Genomic DNA, 24,670 nt, shown 5'->3' with positions numbered 1-24,670 from the left:
TCAAGTTCTTAAAATGAGTTTGGCACTATAACATGCACCTTAAGCCAAGAACATGGAGGGAAGACAGTTGGGCTGTCAGAAAACAGAGAAATTGTATCTGTAATTAAATGAGCAACTTCTTAGAATAATAATAATTAAAAAAAAATTAACTAAATCTTCAAACGGAAGCCTAAAGTGATATATCCCACTAATTTGTTTCTGTTCTTCCTCCTAAAGTCTCAAATGCCACAGCATGGCAGTGTTACATGCTTTTTCTCCTGGAAATAAGCTTGTACTCTCTGTGTATTAAACCCTGCTGTCAGTCTGTATGTGCTGATGTGCTGCTCATCTGTGCCTGTGTTTTGCAGCTGTTCTGTCTTATAGAGGTTTGATCGTTAAAAGTAAGCAAACCAGAATGTTAGAGCAGGGTCCCTGAAGTATTGTTTGTTTGCTCTAGTTTGTGACTCCTCAGAATTGTGTGGGGCTTGGGGTTTTTTTTCTTTTTTTCTTTTTTAACTGGATGGAGATTATTCCATCCCCCTGGGTCCAAGGACCCTGAAACAGAAACTCTGAGGCAGAGGAACTCTAGTTGCCTGGACAGCTTCATGTACCCATTTTGAATCCTAAATGATTAGAGGTGAGGAAAGCCAGGATACACTACCATCCCCATCCTTTTAAATTGATTCCCTGACTTTAAATACTTAATTTCTTCCTACCTGAGCAACATAGATTTTTTTTTTTTTTCCCTTCTGTATTTTGTGGTGGTGTTGCTCATCACATCCCAAAGCTGAGTTAGTGGAGTGTTAAGGTACTCCTTCAACTGTCCTAGCAACACCATCAGCATTTTCCTCTCTCCCCTTTATTTAGTGATGATGGGATGATTAACTGTAAAATAGAGCTGTACCTCAGGATGGACATTGTATTACTTCTTATAACTTCCCCCATTATTGTCTGTATCTCCGTAGGTGCCTGATCTCTACCAGCTAACACAGCCCCGAATGGATGCATAGCCAGGCCTGTGAGACACATCAGGACATACCTTCACCTTGCAGCTGAAAAAGGGAAGTTTCAATTTGAGAAAACACCTCCAGTTTTTTTATTGCCCTGCAAGAGTCAAGTGTATTGCAAAGTGTGAACACTGCTCAGGTCCACCTCCTCCCCATGGCCAGAGCCTATTTCTTTGTTTCAGAAGGCTTCTTTCTTCAGAAGACTCCCTGAGGTGGAAAAACTTCTGAATTAGTCTAAAGCCAACTAGGCGATAAGAAATAATTGTGGAGATTTGGGGAACTGAAGTAACTGAGGGCTTTTTTTTTTGAGGGATGGGGATATTTGCCCTGGAATAGAAATCCAAATATGCCATTTGAAGCTCAAGCAAAAAATAAAACTGTGTATGTCTAATTTGTAAAATGTAATGTGCATACACATTGAGTTCTCCATATAGTATGATCTTCGTAGATCTATTTGTGTGTGTCTCAATACATGTATGCATACAGATCAGTATGTGTACATGCACACACAAACTCGAGCGATAGGTTCCTGAAATCCAGCAGGAAAGCTGAACAGAAACATGATTTTTAATCTTGTATTGACAAGGCGCTCGCCACTGGGTGGCATGTCTGACTCGTTTGTGTTAGGAAGTGGAGTGGTGCCCAAGGAGCTTGTCCTGCTCTGACTTTCACAGAGGATGTCCCAAGTGAGGTTTGTCCTGACTCTGAGAATTGCAGATGGAGGGATCAGAAGGAAAATAAATGAATATATCAAGCCCCTCATAAATATCCTCTCAAAGGAGTCTTTCTCATGCCCTTGACTCAGGTGAAGTATATGATGATCAGGGAGAACATGCTGAAGTTCAGCTTTGCAACTGGAGCTGCCTCGAGAGAGCTTTACTTGGATGCTAAGGAGAAACTTGGAAGTCACCGTCTCTACCAGGAGACCATCAGGATTCATTGCAGGACTGGAATTGCATGTTTTGGCTGTGGGATTCCTGTCCTTTCCTCCTGGATGTGAAGACCTAGCAAGGGCCTCCTCTCAGAGCAGGCTGAGCTAGTACAGAATTCTGAGGGATGTCCTGGCTTTGGCATGGCCTTCGCCTTTGTGCCATGCTACTGGAGTGTATGCATATACACACACTTGTGTTGCCTTTCTTTTCTGTGCTGGCAGCTGTTGGATGTTGTTTTATATGTTTAAGAAATATATATTGAAGTGCCAAATAAATGTTTAAGTGTCTGGAATTGTCTGCTGCCTGCCCTTGGCCTCTTTTCTGTGCATCAGTAGCTGTGTGTCTGTTCTTTGTGTCCCTTGGAGTTCAGGAGGATTCACAACAATTACAGGAACTGTGTCAAAGACTAAATTGCAGAGTAATTGTTTCTGAAAATATGGTTCTGAGGTCCTAGGCCACCTGTAACACAGAGGTCATCAGAGCAGTTTAGAAATTTCACAAACACAAGAAGGCTGCTGTTGCCAAAATCTATACATTAAGCACAGTAAGACTTGCACCTTGGTGGTGATTGGTGGTCTGTTGTCCCTGTATTCCAAACCTAGAAACTAAGGAGACTGACTTGTGCTGTTAGAGAAAAGCTCACTGCATCTACTTCTCTCACCAATGAATGAATAAAAGGATGTGAAAAGGACTGCACATTTTAATTCCTTTGTGGCTAAAGGGTTCTGCTTCCTCCTGGAGCTGCTCCACTGAAGCCAGCTGCACTTGCAGCATTTATCTATGTAAACCATTCATTCTTGTTTCAAGGAAAGCATACAGCAGTAGGTGACATTTTGTTCAAATCCATCCTTTTTGTAGCAGAGCTTGCTTAGTCTTCTTGGATGGCCTAAGCTGAATAAATCCTGTGCACAAGGAGTTGTTTTTGGTTTGAAGTTATGGCTTGTCCTTAAGCTTTCTAAGTCATGTTGTCCTATACTGTCCTGAATTAACTTGCTGCTGCAAGTTATACTCTTACTCTTGTGCTTATTATTAAGAAACCCTGTGTGTACACACACATGCATCCCCTCATAATACAGATTTTTCTCTTCAAGAATGGAAGGTACTCACCAAGTTTCGTAACTCTCCATTGCTTGTTGGCTGGCATGTGTGGTTTCAGTTGAAGCACATAGGTCTCAGCACTATTCTTCCTACCTTTCATGCCAAGGTTTGCAGCGTGAGAGGCCTCAGTTTCCTGATGTGATTGTGTTTAATCCAGGAGGTTGTTCCAGGGTGCATTAGGAGCCTATTACAAATATACAGACTTAAGATTACAGGAAGCGTCCTAACAGAATTGGAACCGGTAGTAGCTCCAGCACTTGAATCTTCATAATTACTCTGTACAATGACAGAATAATGGCATGTGATTTCTCAGTGGACTTTTCTGTGGCACGGCATAGGGGCTGCTCTAGTTACTCTTAACTTTATTTAATGTTTGCATCCTTTTACAATCAAAGGCTAGACTGAGGAAATTAGGCTGTGAGGTCTGAGCTGTTCCCAGAGTTAAATCCTAACCAATGAAGTAATGGCTGTCTACAGCATACCTCCAGCTCGCTTTATTCTCAGGATTTGCCAGTTCACCTACAGGTGTTTACTATTCCTTTCTTGCTCTGATAACACTCCACAAACTTTATGCATACTCTTTTTATCTCTATAACTAGGCAGAACTCTCACATAGTGACCTATTTAATTCTTGAAAGTGTAATGGGTTGCATTGGATGGCTTGGTATCTTGAGGCAGAAATCTGTCCTTCCTCCGTACTTTGCTGGAAGCAGGACTCCAACTTCTGTGGTTTTGTGTAACTAAAGTACAGATGCTGTTACCTATTGATTTGTTCATGCTTTATGAAGCCACAGAAGGAAAAATGAAGGGTAGAACTTAAAGTTACTCAGCAAAATGCTGGCTCCCTCAGAGCTCCGTGAATCTTATCCAGTCTGCCTTTCCTCCTTATTGAATTAAATGGAGAATGGAACTGAAATGGCTTTTTCTCCAGCCATCTGCCTCTGCAGGCTCCCCTGGCACACAAGGAGCCTGAATGAATTAGCAAAGAAATAGCCAATGTCTGCTTAAAGACAGCACCTCCTTAAGCTCAGCCAAAAATAGAAACATGAGTCTTTCTTATTCTTTTATTCATTGACACCCTTTAGCCCTTTGCATTTTGTAGACTGTGATGCCAAAAGGGAAAGAAAAAGACTGACTTCTATTTTTAGCTCAGCAGAAGTTGTTCAGCCTCGTAGGCACTTTCTGGATGGAGTCCTCCAGCCTTCTCATGAAACAATTTCTGATTTTGTGTTCATGTAGCACTTGGTGCCTACTGTACTTAACAGTGAGGAAAAGTGGTGATACCTCAGAACCTGTAGATCGGCACACATTTCTTAAGCAGTTAGAAGATTAGAAAAGTAATGTATAAATTCTCTTTTTACACAACTAGACTTTGTTACCTAATTGCAGTTTTCCTAAACTAAAGCTAGGTAATTACACTGGAAGTCTACCTGAGAGCACTGGGTAAGTACAGTGTCAGTGCTAAGCAATGTCAGCCAGATTCATAAAATGCATGACTAGAAGCAACAGTTGTACTGTGTGATTACATTTAACACAGCTCTGGACTTCTTTGTACTAACTCCTGTAAGTCCAGCACCTCATCTTGACTTCAAAATTTCTTTTCAATGGAGTATTGATCCTTCCTGATAAAATATGAGCCTCATTTCTATTTTGGGTTTGTCTGTCTTCATTCCAGCCATTGAATTTTGATATTTTTGTGTCTGCTAGGATGAAGCACTTAACAGTTTTGTTCCCCATATGACTGCTTACGGATTGTGATTGAAGGTTTACTTGTTCAGCAGATGTCCTTGTTGATAAGCTGTAAGAGTTGAGTTTCCAAAGTTTTTCATTATGAAGTATATTTTCTGGTTAAATTTTTATAGCTCTTATCTGAACCCTGTACAATTACTTACTTTATTTTCAGTTATGGCATTTTAACTGGTAACAATTACTCCAGCAGTGGTCACACCAATTAAAAACGTAGTGTATAAAATAACATCTTTCTCTTTGGTTACTTTCCTCATTATACACTGAGGACCAGAGTAGCCCCTTGGTTCCTGTGCTGTACTGAATGCCCATCTTCAGGTAATTATCGATAATTACTCACAAGTCTCATCAAACTGCTTTTTTTCTATTATCCTGTGCATCCTGTGCGAGGGTGGAGATGATATAGTTAAAAATGCAAAAAAGTTTGTTAAACTCAATAATTTGATGTTTGCCAGGCACTCCAAGAAAAGAACATGAACATTCTAATGAGTACTCCATGTTCTGGATATTACAGTAAAAGATGTGCGTCGTTGGATTTGCCTTACGAACATATAAAGACCTTTAATCTCTGCTTGGACTTCCTGTTGCCCCTGACTTTAATCTGGTTTCTGCTTTGCAGGCTGACAGCTGAAGAGGTAGAATCTCTAGAGGCAGATACAACCAACCGCTGGCAAGGAGTCTGCATTAGCAGAGCATCTCCCACACCATCAGAATCTGCAGCCACTGTGAAGTCACTGATAAAATCATTTGACTTAGGATGCTCAGGTATTTGAACACCGTATTTTGTAGTAAAACATTTTTCTAGCGGTGAGCAGGTGATTTTTGCCATCTTGTGCTGCTTCTTGTTTCTTAATGGGTATTTTCTGTCAGTGCTTGGTACATGAATGCTACCTGTGCAATGTCACTACATCAGTGGTTCCCTGTTCTGACAAGAAGGAGATAGTTGGGTTTAAAATGCAAATGTTTCCATGTTTTTTCCTTGTAGGTAGCAGTGGACAAAATGTCACGGTTCACAAGGTCCCCAGGAGCCCTCTAAGTGGAATTCCAGTGAGGACAGCCCCAGCAGCTGCTGTTTCCCCCATGCAGGTACAAGGACCTCTTTCCATCTTTGTAGTTTTAAAATGGGTAGGTGCAGTCTTTGCTACAGTATGACGTAGCTTCAGCATACCAACATGCATGTGTTGACAAGGGGAAGGGGAAACTCATCTGTTTATTTGCTGTGAAACATCAAATGCTGTAGTACTAACAAAAAGGATCAAAGTGAGTTTGTCTTTGACTTCAGCTTAGAGGTTTCAGTGGACGGATGTGAACTCCTTGGAATACAATTCTGAACTTTAATCACTGTTGACCAGAACATAGGTTTCGATTATTAGGAGTTACAAGAAACATCAAACTAAACTAGGTAGCTGGTGTGTGAGTTGAGGGACGTGGGATAATAAGTTTCCTAAGATGTATGTTCCCAGTTATCTGGTAAGTTCATACAGTGCTGAATGAAGAGCTCTGAACAGCTTGTTGGATTTTTCTTACTGAAGCATCACTGCTGTGGAACTTAGAACTTCCTGTCACTGCACCAGTTAATTAACTTTCTGTTGGCAATTTTCAAATCTGTGGTGCAATGTTATTGGAAATACAGCTTTTGAGAATGATGGAGAAGCAAATGCAGAGCTCTTCCTGGCTTCCACGTACACTGAAGGTGACATCAGACTGCTAACTTTTCTAGGCTAGACAAGCCATTGTATGTTTTTTGACTGGATGGTCACTGGATTTACAACAGGATATTCTCCTCTGAATCTGGGTATGAAACAGTTGTGAGGCTAGGGTGTTTAGGTGAGCGTTCTGAAGAATCAGATGACTTGGAAAGACTGCTTAACAAATGTGTGAGTGCATTTCCTTCAAAGAATCAGCAAAGGAAGTTTAAAAAATGGAATTAAATGGAGATGTGGGAACCTTCTGTTAATGCGTCCTGTTAATACCGGGGTATTAATGCTGAAAACTGGTGCTGGGGCTGCAGAGACAAGAATCCTTCTGACTTATGATTCAAAGTTCTGGGACCAGAGGCAAGGTTAGGAACAGGCCTTCTTGGAGTTGTGACACTAGATTGTTTGGCAAAAGAAAAAATGGTGCAAATAATGCAAATAGAAATGTGAAAAGTTCAGGAACCAATATTTTAGTAGCTAAAAGTTTTGTCCCTTTATTTTTCACAATCATTTATCCAGCTCTAGGTACAGCTCGTACCTTGTTGAAAGGTTTCTGTATCCCTCCACCTGCTTTGTGATCTTGAGATAGCAGAAACATCTCTTCTTTCTGTTTGCCTATTTAAGCATGATGGTTATTATTTTTTTTTAATTCCTTTCTACTTGGATTTCACAGAGACATTCTGCTTATAATAACACTAAGCCAGCCAGCAAGGGCATTGCCAGACACACAGATCTTTCAGACCTTCCTCTTGCAGGTACGTTGCAGTAAACATACAAATGTTGCTTCTTTTTGGCCTCTGCCTGGGCCATTTTTCCCCTTCTCATTTGGTCAAAGGAAACATGAAAAACAGTCTTGAGAGTCTTTGTTTTAGAGCACTTATTAATTTTGTCGTGTTTCCATTCCCATCTTGACCGTAGCCTTAGTAAACTAAAAAATAACTGATTTATTATGGTTTGCCAACACAAACTTGCCTTCTTTATTCCAAAGTATCCATGGCACCTCTCTAATCCATGGAACTGGAGAGGATTGGATTTTGTTCAACATGTATGTATCTGGAACAAGTCCAAAGCACTGTCTTCTGAGGGTTTATTTGTTTTTTAAATTGAGCTTCATTTGAAATACATCAAACATTTCAGATATTGATTTGACTGTTTTAGGAGCAGTCATATCTGGGCTTGAAATAGTTTGTTTTGAGAGTTCTCAAGAGATGCGTTTGTTTTTATTTCACACTTTGCTTTTGTTCTCTGGTCATTTAATATTGTTTTCTATCAGTGTTTGTTTCCCATTTTCTCTAAAGCTCTTTATTTTGATTGTCTAGTCCTGAATGTAGTTGTTACATTAGAATCAAAGCTAGTAACAACAGATTATTGAGTTTTTAAGGACAGATGAAATATTATATTCCTGTAGTGAAACAGCAGGGACAAAAAAAAATCAGTCACAACTTCTTTGTTGGTAGTCTGGATTTTCTGCAATAGTTTGGTAGTACAGGAGAGAAATTAGAACCTGTTTTCATTTTTAGACTCTTCAGATAATCCGCTAAGCTTCCCCTTTATCATTCAGAGATGAAGAGATACTGGATTTGAACAGCAAACCAGGTTATAGGGTAGATGGCAGCGTAAACAAATAACATGTTGTCTATGCTCCTGGCTTCTCCTGCAGGAGTAAATGCTAAGCAAGCAGAAGTTATCAGTGGAACAGACAGAGTTTGCTTATTTGTTTAAGTTGGTTTCCAGAAAATGTCTTGCAGGAGAGTATACAATGATCCTAAACAGAATTTAAGATCTTTTTAATCTCTAGCAGTTTACTGTAGAGTGAATTAACCTGTCAACTGCGCAATATAATGCCAGTCCTTAATAAGAAATATCCCACTTCAGGCCATGGATAACTACTATTATTACCTGTAGACAATTGTTCTGTGAAGGTCTGTTGAAATAAACAGATATTTTATTAGCCATTGTATGGCAAAAATTTATGGTTGCTTATCTAACAAGTTCATGTATTTACAGCTTCTCTTTGTACCTGGGTTTAATTTTGTTCCAGTAATCCATAGCAAAGGCTTACTCACTATAAAGTTGTAATAGCTCTGGTTCCAATCTAAATAATCCTAGAAGGCAGTTGATCCAAGCCCTGTCCAAACAAAACTGAATTAAAAAAATATCCCCAAGGAAATTCAGAGTGAAGTAGTCTCCATAATAATAATCTTCTGGCTGATTCCATCTGACCAGTATCACAGCGGGGTTCTGTGATGTCCTTAATATGACCCAAATGTTACATCGTTGGAGTGGAGAATGGATTACTTCACCGAGAGAGCTGATCCTTGGATCATTTAGATCAGAGGTTTACTGGTTCTGTTCTGGAGTTTCTAGCAGCCAGAATTAAGTCAAAGGAAGTATATTACTCATGCAAGTGAGACTCAAAAGTACAAAACTGGATACTGTTAACTTGCACCCCTTCAGGCACTACTGTATAATTCAAGCCAGTAACCACAAAATTTCTTTAAATAGTGCAAATAGATAATGCTAACAGAATGTGATTTTCTCTATTCATGTTGCCTATTTTTCATATGATTATTATCCTGTTTCCCTTTCCCAATGACTCCTAGTTTGCCCTTATCTTCTCCCTGTTTTCTTTCCAGCTAGGTGCTTCCAATATCTATCTGGGATCCTTCCTTCTCTTTCCTTTTTCTGTACCATGCGTGAATGCATCCTGAATGATTGGCACAGCACTTCCTAATTAGACCATGCCATTAGCCAGCCCAATTATGTTAATAACAATTTAACTGTGCTTTTTTTTTTGCTATCTTTATGAACTAGTGAGAAACCTATGGTCCTTTTCATAGCACTCAGATTTTGTTTATTGATATGCCTTTTGCAGTAGGTCTGTTTCTCTAAACAGAATATTCTTAAGTTTAAAACTGTCCTGAGAACTGTTCATTGGTTGCCTGTCTGATTGGTGTGGCGATTTAAATTTGAGGCAATTCCCCATAAATCCAATGTAACGAGGAGCTAGAAGTGTCATACACATTTGAAATATATAGTGGCAAACCATCAAAAAGACTTAAAAGTATGTTGTGTGCTATTTCTTGTTTGTTATGGATTCATGGTGCACACAAAGAAGGGACAGATGATTGGAAGGAGGGATGACCCTTTTGCAATCCAGTGCAACAAAGCTCTGCTGACAGCCAAGTTCCTGGAAAGGAGACAGTCTCCTGGGACTGAATTCTGCCCTTTTCCATTTGGGCTTCTTAGTAGATAGGAACTTAGCAGCCTTTTGTGCTGTGGGAAGAAGGTACAGAAGTGCCTGTATCTCTCAGCAGCTACAAATACTGATTTAGTCTTATGAAATTCAGGATCTAAAGCAAGGGCAGCTGCATGCCTGTTGGAATGATGTGTTTATCTGACAACTGATACACACACCCCAGTTACTGCTGAAAAGAAATGTAGGGCTGATTCAGTGATTCTAGCCTTTGCTGAAGCTGAGATAAGAAGGAATTCACACCTCTAGGTGATATGGCATTAACTGATAATTAACATAGGGAGGTAACAGAAAAGGAGGAGAAAAAGTTGTGTTCCATATTCAATTAATTTCTTGTAACAGCTCATAATGTGCTGGCCATAGATCCTGGCTTGTTGACAGTTTGTCTACAGAAACAAAGCAGCCAACTTTCTGTGTGTTATACCTTGCTCTTCCTCATGATTGATAAGCATAGGAAGATAATTTGGTTTCTAAGATTTCTTTGGCTTCTCTCCAAAAACCTATTAACATTGTATTCTATGGCTACTAATTTTGTTGTTTTAATTTTGTTTATATATATATAGACATGTATAAATATATATCATAAAATATGTAATATATGTAAGAGAAATATAGATGCATCTGCTATGAATGTATTGAGACTTCCCAAAGTTCTGTCAGATAAGATGCCACGCATCGTGTGATAATAAGTGCCTTTTACTGCTGCCTTGAGCTAGGTTGTATTCAGGACACAAGAGGCTTTCTTGTAACAAGTCTGCTAATGGCAGAAAAGAAATTATTTCACTAGGGCTGGTCAGTCATCTGGTGAAGATATCTGGCGATCAGCTTTTGAACCTTTAAGACTGTAGATTTTGGTATTTCCCCTCATTCACCTGAGGCCCCTACCCCCCAGCAGGAGTATCAATCACAGGAAACCAGGCAGTCTGTACTGTTGAAATCATCAAAGCCATTCCTTGTTATGATCACCTCTAATCTGCTCAAGGTTTCCTAGCCCCATGTGTGTTTAATGAACAAATGAGTACATTTGTTTAGAATCAAAACAACAGACTACATATTGTGTGCTGGGTGGCAGGACAGTGATTAATCAAATTCCTCAGGCTGCAAACTGACAGCCTTTTTTTAATTCCCACAGACCTTCTGAAGGGGAGAAATGAAGAGCTGAAACCAGACCATTACCTCCGTAAAAGCCCCTCCCTGGAATCCCTAGGCAAACCCCCTATGGCCTTCAGCAGCAGAATGCTTACCTCTACCCCCAGCAGCTTGAAACCCCAAAGCAAACTCAGGTACCAACTCAGTTTCCTGGGAAAAAACAGCACATTGGGAAGACTGACAGCATTACCTGGCACTAAGATGAGCGTTTTAATCTGGTGGACCTCTATCTCCAGTGGAAACTCTGCTGGCTAGTCCATCCAGTTCAGAATTACCAGCTGTGTCAGATCCAGATATCAAAATTCAGATTACAATAACCAGAATTATCTGTAAGATGAGCAATCATGACAAAATGAGGATAGCAAGCTTTCAGGAACATACAAGAATTCCATCATGTGTACAAGTGGTCAGCCCTCATTATCTTACTGTCTGTTTTACGGTGAGTTAAAAACTAGAAGCTTTGAGGTCTAAGGGAAAGCTGGACAAATAATTTTCTTCTGTCTCGAGAAAAAACATATATATTTTCCTCTGATCTGCACCCTAGTTTTCAATATGTAAAGCAAAGAGGTTACTTGAAAAATGTATAAATAAAGCTGATGAAAAGAATAGCAGAAATGCTGGGTTAACACGTGCCATGGAATATCTATAGGCTGCTGTTTTTTCAGCTCTGAGGATGCAGTGATACCAACTAAATATGTCTCATCTAAAGCCAAATCTAAAATGCCAGCTCTGAAAGCTGTTACAGTTTGGTTTACATTTAGATTCTGTGCTGCCATTCTGCTTTGTCATACAGATATTATTTACACACTGGTCAAAATAAAAGACTTCAAACATATTTATCTTCTCCCTTATGCTCCCTTGGATTAGTGTGGAGAGAAAGGACCCACTGGCAGCCCTGGCTCGGGAGTATGGTGGTTCAAAGAGGAATGCTCTGTTGAAATGGTGCCAAAAGAAGACTGAAGGTTACCAGGTGAGGGAATAGGTACATTTTTACTTTTCTGTAGAGAGTAATTCATCACTTTCCTATAGGTGTGCAGTAAGCAATGTCACTTCAAAGAAATACATTTATTTCAGACTGCTGATTTTTGCCTGTTTACTTCTACTGGGTATTTCCATCCTCGTTCTTCAGATTTCTTTAACATCGCAGTTCCCAATATTACATTGTCATAAGTAATTAATATACAAAACCCAAAATGGTGAGAAACAAGCGTGTATATGGACAGCAGCTTCAATTTGGCATCAATTTAAAAAATTACATTGTAATATTTTTTTCTCTAAGCTTCTGTGGGCAATGTGCTATTGTGAGAGTTTTCTCATTGGTCTTTTCTGTAAAACCAAAGAAATATTTCTTTGTGTGGTCTTGACCAAATAAAGTTTGCAGCTTGGGGCTCTGCTCTTTCTAATCTCCTGCAGTTGAACAGAATTTTACAAAGCAAGTTTTGACTGCTTGAGAAGGTCTCATTTCTTTGCAGAGTGATTTTCACTGTTAAACAGGCACAGTGATTTGTTCGGTTCTTGTGTGGCCGTTGCTGTGCTTATCAAGCTCTGGCTAGTGTTTGCATGCAGTTGAGTTAGGCCTTTGGTTCTGCTTGTAACTGAGCTGTAGAAGGCAACTATAGACAACAGTTCATCCTGTGATATATGCTGGGTGTGCAGGATAGTCTTGGTTTGATATAACGTTCAGATTTTTCTTTCTTAAGAATAATATTGTTTGTTACTTAGAGCAGAAGACAAAAGCAGTTGTCGCCACATGATATGCACCCTGGAGCAAGTCTTTAATAAAAGCAGAGTCCATCTTTTAAAGTAAATAATAGATTTTTTTAATTTTTTTTTTCCCCCCACAACCAGCTCTTTATGAAGCATTAGCTGAGTTTGGAAGAAAAGACAGTAGTTTTCCCTTTAAGTAAGCTGGTCTAAAAGTTTGAGTCCTTTCTTAGCACTGGTATATTTATCTGGCTTGCACCAATTTCACAGGACAGGTATTGGAGAAAGCTCGTGACTTTAGACACACCTTAGAAATACTAAAGCCAGGGTTAGCATTTAGCCTCCAGTTCTGTGATACTGCCTAAAAAGCTCTAGTGCTGTCCCATTAAAATTGTGTGCTCTGTGCTGTGTTGGTTTGGTTTATGTCTCATCTACTAAGATTCTCCTGGTCTTAGATTTGAAGGTGTGTGGGGACATTCCCATCCAGTCCTCAGCAAATGATTAATGAAACACTTTTCCAAGTCTAATTTGTGTTAAGCCAGCAAACCCGTCTCTTGAGTAACACTTTCTCCTGACAGTGTTGCCCTTTTTTGTTTTAAGTGGCACACATGGTGAGCTTTCTCCACTTCTCTTAAAATTGTCTGAGTTCACTGCAACACAGTAAGTGTTCTCTGAGACTCAGCCTGTAGTTTTCTTTCTCTGATTGCACCCAAGCTGGACTAAATGTATTGCTTTTAGAAATTATTGTGTGGCTATGCAAATATAGAAGCCTGTCCTGATTGTGTAGGTACCAGACTGGCACCAAGAGTGACAAGTATTCCCTCTGTGGTGGAACAGAAAAGGAGTTTTGTTTTTCTGTGCTGAACCCAAGTAGTGGAGCTAACTGTGTATCAGATAGCAGCCCACCCAGGAGGTATGCAAGGCAATCCAGCTCCATTTGTTTTCCCTTTTAGCGTTAGTCTCTGGGGAAGAGTCTGTCCATGCTTGAGAGGACAGTGGAAGTCTTTGCTTTAAACGTAGCTGCTGGAGTGTTGTTGCTACGTGACTGTCCAGATGATGTTGCAGAAAAAGCTCTGCTGTTTTGGTTCCTGCTCTGATGAGGCTCTTGTTCTGTTCATGGCTGTCCTCTGTTGTTGCTCTTTCTAAAGCAGCCGAATGAGTTTTCAGCAGTTTTTAAGAACAAGCAGTTGAAGCACTGACAAACACGGCGTAATCCAGGAGAGTTTGGGAAGTTCAGACTGTGATGCAGTGGGAGGCCTTGTTACCCAGAGTGTAAGATCTCAGGGCAGAAATTAGTCAGATGAACCAAAGGAAAAACATGGTATTGATTTATGGGGAGAGTCTTGCCTCTCTATCTTCAATGCTCCATTTAGAGGCATTATCTCTTGGACATTCTTCCTCAGATTCTCATTCCCATTGCGCTCTTTGTGGTGCATTCCCTAACTCTTCTTGAACTTGATTTTCCCAGACCCTTGCACTCTTATGATAAGGCTGATATTAAGCTCCACAGGGAGGTTTTTATCATTCTTGAGTACAAAGAACTGGAGTGGAGTAAAGAACGTCATCCTCCTTCCTGCCTGAGCCGCTGCAATGGTGGGAATGAGGTAATGAGCTCCACTGAGCAGAACCCTGATGACATGCACGACTTCTTTTCCATAGATAATAGCCCTGTCTATGAGGCATCATCTGTGCAAATCCCAGTAGAATCTGTCAGTTCTTTGACATGAATCCCAGAACCACAGGTAACTTTGGGTGCAAACTGTTTGCTGCTCCATGGCACAGTGGAAAGAGAGAATAAAAGACTGGCAGCTTAGCTACTTAACTTATTTTTTCAATGGCAAAATGAACTGCCTTTGAGGTCTAGTATCAGTTCCTGACCTGAGCTGGTGAGGAAGAGTGGGTTTCCTTTCTGTTTAAATTATGAAGATTCCAGATTTCATTAAAAAGTATGAGCAAAATGGATCAGAATAACTGATACTTTCAATAGCAGCTACTACCCATGTCCCAGATTCCCTGAGGAAAGCTGGATTAGTGACCTAGGAAGGTATTTGGGAATAACACCTAGGGACCAGCACACAAGGCTCTACTTTTTGAATGTGTTAATCCTTACAAGGCTTACGCTATAGATAGACATTTACATCCTGCGCCTGGTGTATATCTTTGCACTTACTACAGTGGGAACATTCCCTGGCTTTGAACTTCAGTGTGTTCTCCAGGAGGCAATCTCATAAAACCAGAGAGGGACACTGGAGGGAATTGAGAAAAGTGCAGCACAAATTAGGAGTGGCCTAGAGAGTTTTGTTTGTGTTTTAAAAAAAAGAAATTGCATGAATTTACAGTAACTGAGAGGAAACATGAAAGCATCTATGTTTCTCTAATCTAATGCTATGTCATTTCTAAGATCCCTATTTAAACAGTGATTTGATACTAAAAAGATATGAACGCTAAGGAGAACATAATTATTTAGAACATGAGAACAGAATCACTAGAATGAAAATAAAGTGGAAGTTCAGTTTAATGACTGGGGGAAAATAATATGAAAGTGGATTGCATAAACTGTGGCATGACCAATCATATGATTTCAATTGTCATATGCCTAGATGAATGCTATCTGTCATTCTGGCCATCAATTTTGAATTATGCAGGGGAGGTGCTAAAAATATCTCAGCAGTAAAAAGAGTTGTAGTGAAATAAGGCTTTGGGCTCAGTGCCTTTGTGCAAAACTTCCTGGAGGAAAATCTCCAGCTTAAAAAAAAACCAACAACTTTAATCTAATGTATGGTTCCCTATAAGAATTGTGCACTGGCACATGATCTCTTTTGCCAGACATACATAGACTGTTTCTTCTGCCTCTTGGAATTTGTTGACCTCATGTTGTATAATGTAGGGTGATGAGACAACCAGACTTGAGAACTGCTTTTGTGGCTCTGGAACTCAATTACCACAAGTCCTTTAAACCACAAAGCCTGCTGAGACTAAGTTATTTATGTTAAAATAGCTTTTTCTCTTTTGTCTTGTGGTTTTTTTTCATCTATTTAAAAAGATTATACATCATGGCAACAGTGTGAAGTAGAAATTGGGTGCCTCTTTCCTAATAGGCTCTGTTCTTAGGAGTTGTAACTCCTGGAAGCTGTTGAGAGTCATTCTTGTTGCATTATCACCTTCCATAATCATATCATTAGTGACTGTGGTGTTATTTAAGTGCCCTGGTTCTGTTTGCTCTCTGTGGAGACCATTTGTCAAGGGGCCAAACCTCTCCAGATTAAGTCTATTACAATCCACAGATGTATTGTGAAAACACGGAACATCAAGAGGCACTTAACCCATGATCATTAGAACTGAAGATTATTGTTTCTGCCACATACACCCTCTCCAGAGAGGGGAGGGAATTGCTACCATGTTAATGAATATGGCTTGCTTAAAAGAACTCTTTTCATGTTTTTTCCAACCACTGCACATCCAACCTATGGCATAGAGGAAAAGAAAATCTGAGACCAACTGCTTTCTCCAGTGCACAATCATGGTTATTCTTTTTATCAAAGTTATATGGGTTTATCAGGACACCTTTGGCTTCCAGTTGTTGAAGAACCACTCTTTTATAGTAAAGCTATCTGTGTGATTGTCTTAAGCAGAGGAATAGGAGATAAATAGGAGGAGACGAGGAGTGTTTTAGAACTGACAAAGAGAAATGGCAGCTATACCTCTGAAGATTTTTATATTTTATATCTTCCTGACCTGTGCGTTCAAGCCATTGCATGATATCATCTCCCTGACTATGACAGTGTCAGTACACCAGCTTATGGATAAAGGCAGTGGGCATCTTCAGGAGAAGAGGCAGTGCTCCCTCTTAGCATGGACACCGATATGAGATGGCTTATAAGTTAGTATTGGTCTTATTGGTATTTGCAGGACCAGCCTCAGATCCGATTTCGTACCATCCAGAAGAATCTCAACAGCATGGAGAAACTACTAACCAGACAAATCTTTGTGTAGCTTTCGTGTTGTACAAGTAGTTCCTGGAGAAAAGGATTCCTTTTAATTATTCTGCATAAAATAAGGTAGCAAGTATAAGCAAAGCTAGAAGAAAATGATTTATTTGTTTCCACGCCTTATTCAGAGTTGTTTGACTTGCAGTAGGTCCCAGGACCACTGTGCAGTTTTAGAAAGTATGTTTAGGAGTACGTAGGAACTATTTTTAGGGTGATACTCATGGTGTTGTTTAATCTAAATTAGCACAATACAAATATCTGTATGCCCCCCAGCATTCTGAATATTTGCCTCAAAAGCTGTGAATTGTTTTTTTGAAGCTTCATTTTCTTAAAACACAGATGGTTTTAGGACTCTGAGGAAATATCCTGATGGAGACTGCAGCCTGCATAGTTTCCAGAAATATAAACTGGCATTAAGAGGAGTCTAAACGCTTCAACCTTTGTCTTTGGTCTATATATTAATGAAAGTGCCTTTCCTGTTCTATTCAGAGAAAGAAAAAACCCTCCCCTGAAGTATTCCTGCTATTATGGCTATTCCAGCCATGAGAGACAGAAATGGGAAACAAATTACTTCCGAACATAACCTAAGAGTCATTAAATGTAATTCTGAATGCTTTTACTACTAGAAGCATAAAGCTGGTATATCAGGCTCTGTAAAAGTTGGTGTCTCTGCATAGTACTGCGTTCTTCATGTAGCAAAGATGCGAAAGCTTAGGGGGAAAAATAAAGGCTGTTGCAGTATTTGCTGTTTGTCAAGTAATTATAGCAAGAGACTGGTTGACTAGTGGTTTGGCAGTGGATATAATATAAAGCTTTTTACCCTTTTGTATTCAGTTTAAACTCAGACTAATACTAGCTTTTTGTTTATGAATCTGTGGCTTTTTTTTTTTCTCACAGGAATTTGCATTCCTTTTCTTTTTGTATGAGGCAGTATTTCCTCCATATCCTCTTTGTTCTCAAGCTCTATTTCATTATATTATCCCCTGCTTTTTCTCATCTTTTTTAACTCATTTGCTGGCTGGATGAGATCCAGCACAGATTAAATGTTGCCCAAAGATGTACAAATGCAGATAGGCTGAGGAGGACACAACGTATTCCCTTTGGTCAAGCGGTCATGGGGCCAATGCATTCTCATTAGGTAGGTGGATTCTCTCTGCTGCTGGGACAACCAAGCCAGGATGACTGGGTTTTTTAACTGCAGATGCATCAAGCAGGCATATTCCTGGGGCTGCACGTTGTGGGGACGTGCTTTATAGGAGATCCAAAAGCTGCTTCGTGGCCAGTTGTACTCAACAAGTCTGTGTTTGATGGTTTCTTTCTTATTCTGGAAACTAAGGGTTATATTTAGAAACAAGAAGTCTGTTATTTCTTTGTAAGGCATTACTGTGGGTAGTTGACATTATCGTTCTACTTGAGCAGCTACTGTCTTGACTGAGCACTTTGCCTCACACTTCAGTTACACACTGTCTTGCACCACAGAGAGTGAACAGAAACTGTATTGCAAATGCTACCACAGTCCTCAGGGTTGGACTGTGGCAAAAAATCAAAGAGCTGAATGGGACAAAAACCAAGATCAACCCTCTCAACCTCTGAACCTGGGCAGAATATAATTCCTGGGACTTGGCTTGTAAAACAATCAGTCAAACGCTTCCTGTGACACTAATATAACAGAGCTTAGTTTTAAAACCTTGAGAATCCCAGCACAGCTGTGCACTGTCCTAAAGAAATCCAGAGAAGAACCCAGTTGTTTCTTAATCACAAAATGTGCACTTGGGTATGGGAGTGATGCTCTTATGCTTTTCTACATTACTTTTTGTGTTTGTGTCAACAAGTAACATAAAACTATTTCAGTATGTTTCCAAATTGTATCAATTTCTCTCTCCTATATCAACATTAACCAGGTTTCTATCTAAATATTTAACTAGCCATGAGAACTAGGTAAGCAGTGGCATTCCATAATTCAGCAGTAACACTGAGGAGTGGATGTACAGGTTTTCTGGACACCTTTCCAAGTAACAAGGATAGGAGGTAAATTCCATCTGCTGTTACACACAGTTCATGTGCAGTCTGGAAAGGCTGTATTCCCACAGTACTGTGATCTTAGGTGCTGAAGATCAACAGCAAAACAAATAACTCCCCAGTTTGTGTGAAGAAAAACACACAAAAAAACCCCTCCAGCTTTAAATGGCAGCTATCCCTTCATTCTAAACAGCATTCATGACAGAGTCTCACTCTTCTGGGGAGCACTGGGAAGATTTCCCTTCTGCCACACCAACTGGTGTGCCTGAGATCAGAGGCTGCTGGCCAGAGCCTGCTGAAGAAGCAGGAAAAAGCTCTCTGTATTTATATTTACCAATACCATTAATGCAACAAAGTTATTCCCTGGCAAACAATGGCACTTACCCTGAAGTACCACATGCTAGCATATCCCTTCTGTTATGAGAGTGTGCACATGCTTACTAAGAGCTCTGCACCCACAGTACTTGTAGCATTCTGGCATTTAGAAGTAGGGTATATGTGCAATGGGTTTTTCCCAGGAAATTATTAGTATATTCTATGAGTTTCTGAGAAATGGGTGAAATTTCTGGCTCTCTGTTTCTCTGATTTTTGCCAAAGAGAAGGATGTTGGCTTCAGAGAGACTTTTCCTATATATGCAAAAGTTGAAGAGAGTCTTGGTAATAACTATTGAGACAGGAGGCATTATCCTGTGTTTAAATAAAAATTGACAATAAGTTGGTCAGGAATTTTGCTCCAAGTCTGCTTTAAACTATCTTTTTGACCTTTGCAGTCTTGCATAATACCATTGCCTTGATTTCCCCAGCTGTTAAAATATAGATCATCATATCGTATCATTGGTTGATGATGAGTTTCAGTAATATTTGGAAAGATGCTCTGGCAAAACAGGCAATCTTGAGAAGTTTTTAATTAATGAAAATACAGGCTTAAAATTTCAAAATATTACCTTTTTTTTTTCCCCAGAATAATTTATTTTATTTTTCTAAATAAAACCACAACTGAATGTGTACATGCAGTTTCTCTGTATGTCCCAGCTGGACCCAGGGTTGGGTCTGGAAAATAAATGCAGCAGCTGAATCATGGCACGTTGTGAATAATCAACTTGATTACCAAGGTGCAAACCCCCTTCACAGTGATGCCAATGCATAAACGTGCTTCTCCAGTGTAGCCAAATAACTTGAGCCAAGCTCTACCTTTTTTCACATGAGGGGCTTTATCTCATAAACAAATAAGAGTCTCTTGATTGGAGGGATAAAATAAATGCCCATGCAGCATTCTTATGTGTAACTTTCTATCCTGCTGGGTAATTTTAAAAATAGCATTTACATTCTATCCATCCCAAAGTCCAAGACGTTTTCCTTGTGTTGCCTGGATGCAATGACAATCAGTGAAAACACTGAATTGATTGGTCACCAGCTGGAACTGCTCCAAACTCTGAATTTAACTGGGAAAGAGCTGAGCCCTGCTGCCTGTTCCATGAATATCCTTTGCTGTTGAGTCCTCTCCCCACCTTGGTTCCATCCTTTATCGCGAGCCTGCTACAGTCTGCAGCCTACCCCTCTGCCCAGGAATTCCAGGACATGGCTAACCTCTGAACTCTCAATACAGATAATTAGAAATAGCTGTGGGAGCAGGCAGCATGGTCATTAGCAATTCTGCACCAGGGCTGCAGGCAGGAAGTAGCTGTGCTGCTGTCTTGGACACAGAGGGGAGCTCATTCCCACCCCCCTCTCCCTCCCTCCTTCCCCAAGAGTCTCTGTGTGGTCCTTGGAGCTGTGCTGCTGCATCTTCACTCCTGCAGCCTCAGGAATGAAGGAACACAGCCCAGTCTGTTTCTTCTCTGTGACATTCAGCAATAGTGTTATTTAAATGAGTTGGTGAGAAAATTGATGGACATGTTAGTTGTGTAGCAAGCAAGGAGTTGGCTTTCAGCAGGTGAGCATAAAAAGTATAATTTATACTGAAGAGCAGAAGAGAGGTGCATAGCAAAAATAAGAACTCATCAGTATATCATTGGATTATTACGATGAGGAGAACTTGTTAGTTCCTGGTCTTGCTGTGTAATCCACCTCCACCTCTCCAGATATAACTAACTCTTGTTTTCCCCGCTCACTGAATGCAACAGTGATGTAAATTACAGAAGTACCAGTCTTTTGTCACCATTACTCATCTCTGAAATGGCCCAGAGGTGTCCATAAAATTGCTTCTGCTTATACCAGCTCTCATTTGGTCCTGTATATTTGTGTAATAAAAAGCCAGCTCCCTGTGAACTCAGCATTATACACACACTCTCTCTCTCTCTCTCTCTCTCTCTCTCTCATTGAAGTGGAAGCTGTTGTGCAAAGTGAAAAATTAAGACCCAAAATGAGGAATGTGTACAAACTCCTGTTACTTTACTAGCCTTTAATGAGACCTTTGAAGTAGGTGACTTTCAGTAATGAGAATATTGTCATGGGGTAATTTGCATTCAAAGTAATTAATATTATTTGCTAGGAAAGGTTCAAATACATCAAACTGTGTGTCATGTACCCTGTGTCAGAAACTACTCTCTTGTTCACCAGAATTTGTTTTTATTTTAAAAAGTCAGTCTTTATATTTTCAAATAAAATAAAACCTAAAAAATGTGAACAAAGTACAGTGAAACGTTTGCCAGTCCACACAGTGCTGGGAGCAATAGATCTGCTGGGCACGAAAGGATGCTATTTGGCTCATTAGGGGAAGGTTACTCATATATATGTAGTTGCAGTGATACTTCAGTGTCAGTAGTAACTGGTTTTCACTTGCAAGCAGAGGAAATGGGAGCTTACATAATTACTTTATCATGTATTACCTTAAATGTCTCCCATTTGGTACTACTTCTATTTTTTTTATTCTTATGAAAACTTTAGCTATAGCAGCACCACATCTCCTTTGTAATCAAAATACCAGAATTAAGCTGCCATGTAGAGATTGTGGACCTCCTCAGTACCTCATGAAGAAAGAGCTGAGCTGGAAGAGTGCAGAGATCATTTTAGAATGGCTCTACAATTTACTCTGAATAATGTCTCTGAGACAACTCCTGTCAACTGAACTTGTTTTGAGCACAGAACTTTAGAGAGCATTATGCTACCTCTTCTTGCCCAGTCTGACTCAACTAGGAAAGGTAATGAAGAAAATTGGACGTGCCTGACTTTCTGGTATCTTCTCAGATTTCTGGCTTTTGAGAGACTAAAATAGTTGGGAGCTGAAAAATCTTTGTATAGGATACATGACAATAAGCTTGTTGAGTTTCTTCTTTTTTAAATGTTCCTGTTCCATGTGATCACTGTAGTCAACTGATGCTTGAAAAGTCCTAAGTCATCTTTCTAATGTCTGTGCTGAGAAGGCTCATTAATTCACACTTAGTGAAGCAAATGATCAGTGATAAACCCAAGGCAACACCTGTGGCAGCGGTGGAGCAAGGAGCAAACAGAACCTAGCAATGTGATGAGAAATGGGGTTTCTTTACAAAAAGGCATGTAGTAAATGGGATAACTTTAAAGAACTGGTACCAGTTCACCATTTCACTGTGCTGTAATGACAGAGTTTAACAGCATTTTCAGAGCATTTTCTGTTAGCTGAGCTGTGGTGTTTCATACAAGTGTAATCAGCAATAAGATGTGTGACTTACATGGCTGGTAGAAGCATTACAGATATGGATGATGGGGACAGAAACACAAAGTTTCAAAGAAAGGTTAAAACAATTCTTTATGGCGATTGCAGCTGCCTGAACCATTTGAACTAGGGATATTAATACAGCCTGGAGGAGAGAAGGTCATTTGGCTTCCATCCCAATCTTGGCTATCTACTTAATCTCTGTACAATAAACAGTATTGCTGTTCCACAAGTTATTCTGGATTTTTTTTAATCAAGCAGCATTACTTTACTGTGTATTCCATTTAAGAGAAAAATATTTGTAAGAGATATCAGAAAGGTTCCTGGTAGTAGATTGACTAAATGTGATATGCAAATCACTTTAGACTTGCAGCTACCCATTGAAAATAGCTGTGTGCAATTGTCCAAGTCATCTAGGTGCACCCTGTAATTACAGAAGAATTCGGGCAGTCTTTAATTTTAGGCATTCATGCCTTTCAGCCGTGTTAACTGGACCTGACCACACTTCTGTTTCACCCATACTTCCAGTAGATTGCCCAGATGTTTCGTATCTTTGCTGGAGCATTTTAGATGAACTGGAGTGTTTTGTTAGCTCATGCTAAAAGGAGCCCTTCTTCACTTGTATTGCTTCTTAGGAAGTATTTAGAACTTGCCTATCCAGAGCTCGAAGCTTATATGCTTCCTTTGATAGAACCTCTTTGGCTGAAGTCCCCAGCCAATTAGGGTGTAATAAATCCAAATGAGATTTGCAGTTTCACGCAGCTATTGTTAAAGATGGGTGGATGTAAGTAATCTTTGGAAGTTCCCTTTCAAGGTGCCTTGATCAGATTTTACATTAGAAAGGGGAGAGTTCAAATTTGCAGAGATGTGACTCATGAAAAGGAGGTTCCTGTTCAGACATCTCTGTCTGAATATAGCAACATAAAAACACTGAGCTCTGTAGGGCTTTTGATCTGTGGAGGAGATGTGGGTCTCTGGTTAGCGATAAGCAGGAAGGATTGCAGAAAGCTCAGACAATTAAGGGGGAGCTGCTGTTAAACACAAGGCAATTCTCTTTGTTTTATTCGGTATATCTATTTTAACTGGTTCTGTCTTTAGACTATAGAACCATCTATATTCTGTATGGGCTGCACTGCAGTAATTAGTCACTCTGGCATGTTCCTAGTGTGTCTTCTGTACCAGTGATTTCTGAGAGGCAAGAAGGCATGCTGCATGCTGAGGGAGGGCGGGTGGGAAGGCTGATGCTGAGGTCATATTTATTGCAGGCTTTCTTCCACAGAATTTCAGGCTAGCTTCAAGCTGATTTATGTCTATAATTTATAATTCTGGGTCTTATAGAGAAAATTATGACTCAGAGAGCCATTGCTGTGGGCACAGTAACATCTGCAAAGCAGGAATATCTTGTATCAGTATTTTAACGTACTTGGGCTGTAATGAAGAGTGTATGATGTCATTGTTGCTTTTTACTGAAGACTTGGAGTCAGAGATCTAGTGAAATCTAATGGGGTGGTTGTTTTTTCCTCAGATAAATAAGAAATTGTTTTTAGTGAGAACAGATCACACCGATTTCCTTGTGTATCTTTACTGTGGCTCTCATAGTGCTCTGTTATCTGCAAGCAAAGGTCCTGTTCCTGGGGTGGGGGGGCTAAGGTTAATGACTTGCAGGTGTTTAGTATCTTTTAGACTTGGCCTGCCACTAGTATCACAGATAATACATTTGCTCTCTAAATAACATTGCCTGGATATTTTTTAATTATTATTATTTCATGTCAGGTACTTTGATATTCATAGAAACAAACCATACTGGCTACTTCAGTACTTTCAGATCACTGCACTCCCTGGTGTGCTTCCAGATTCCAGTCTCTTAATATTCTCAGTGCATGTATAGTAGTTCACTCATGAGCTTTCACTTGAAGTAAATGAACTATTTTCACTGACAAGAAGCCTGGGAACTACACTGGAAATAGTTTAGTCTGGACACCTCTATGTTCTACACAGTAGTCTACCACTATCCCAGCAAACGTGGTACCCTCACATCTTTCCATGCTCCCTTTTACACTCCACACGAGGTGTGTAAAGGTGATTATGTCATCATGCTATAAATACACTCCTCTTTGGGCCTGAGTTTCATGTTCTTTCAAGATTTCCACTACACCACCCCCACTTCCCCAGTTACTTTCTTAGCAGCACCACGGGAGACCCAAGTCAAGTGCTGTGTAATACAGATACGGTATCTCTGCTGCAAAGGAAGATCCTAACCCTGAGCACTGCAAGCCTAAGCTGCTCGGCACCCCTTGACCCATGGGCAGAGGTTCATCTCTGGTGCAGGTGTCTTTGGCAGTGTGGATCCACTGTTGGCACGCTAAAGGTAGACGTTGGGTACTAGTGACCATGAGACGTACTGTGACCATGAGATGGCAAATTTTTAACTCTGCCTAATGAGCACTACAGCTCAGTTTGGTC

General features: G+C 40.0%; 1 protein-coding gene across 1 annotated transcript in view; it reads left to right on the top strand.

Annotated features, from left to right (window-relative positions):
- SPECC1 (sperm antigen with calponin homology and coiled-coil domains 1) overlaps positions 1-24,670 on the top strand; it is a 72,566-nt gene that overhangs the window by 43,358 nt on the left and 4,538 nt on the right. The window contains exons 7-11 of the mRNA XM_010169883.1: positions 5,390-5,527; positions 5,748-5,848; positions 7,133-7,214; positions 10,848-10,998; positions 11,732-11,834. Of these exons, the coding sequence (XP_010168185.1) occupies positions 5,390-5,527; positions 5,748-5,848; positions 7,133-7,214; positions 10,848-10,998; positions 11,732-11,834 (575 nt within the window). The remainder of the gene's footprint in view (positions 1-5,389; positions 5,528-5,747; positions 5,849-7,132; positions 7,215-10,847; positions 10,999-11,731; positions 11,835-24,670) is intronic.

The sequence above is a fragment of the Antrostomus carolinensis genome, unplaced genomic scaffold, assembly GCF_000700745.2.
Source record: "Antrostomus carolinensis isolate BGI_N321 unplaced genomic scaffold, ASM70074v2 scaffold15736, whole genome shotgun sequence".
Classification (NCBI taxonomy): Eukaryota; Metazoa; Chordata; class Aves; order Caprimulgiformes; family Caprimulgidae; genus Antrostomus; species Antrostomus carolinensis.
The sequence above is the reverse complement of the archived record's forward strand: the minus strand, read 5'-3'. Positions and strand labels throughout refer to the sequence as shown.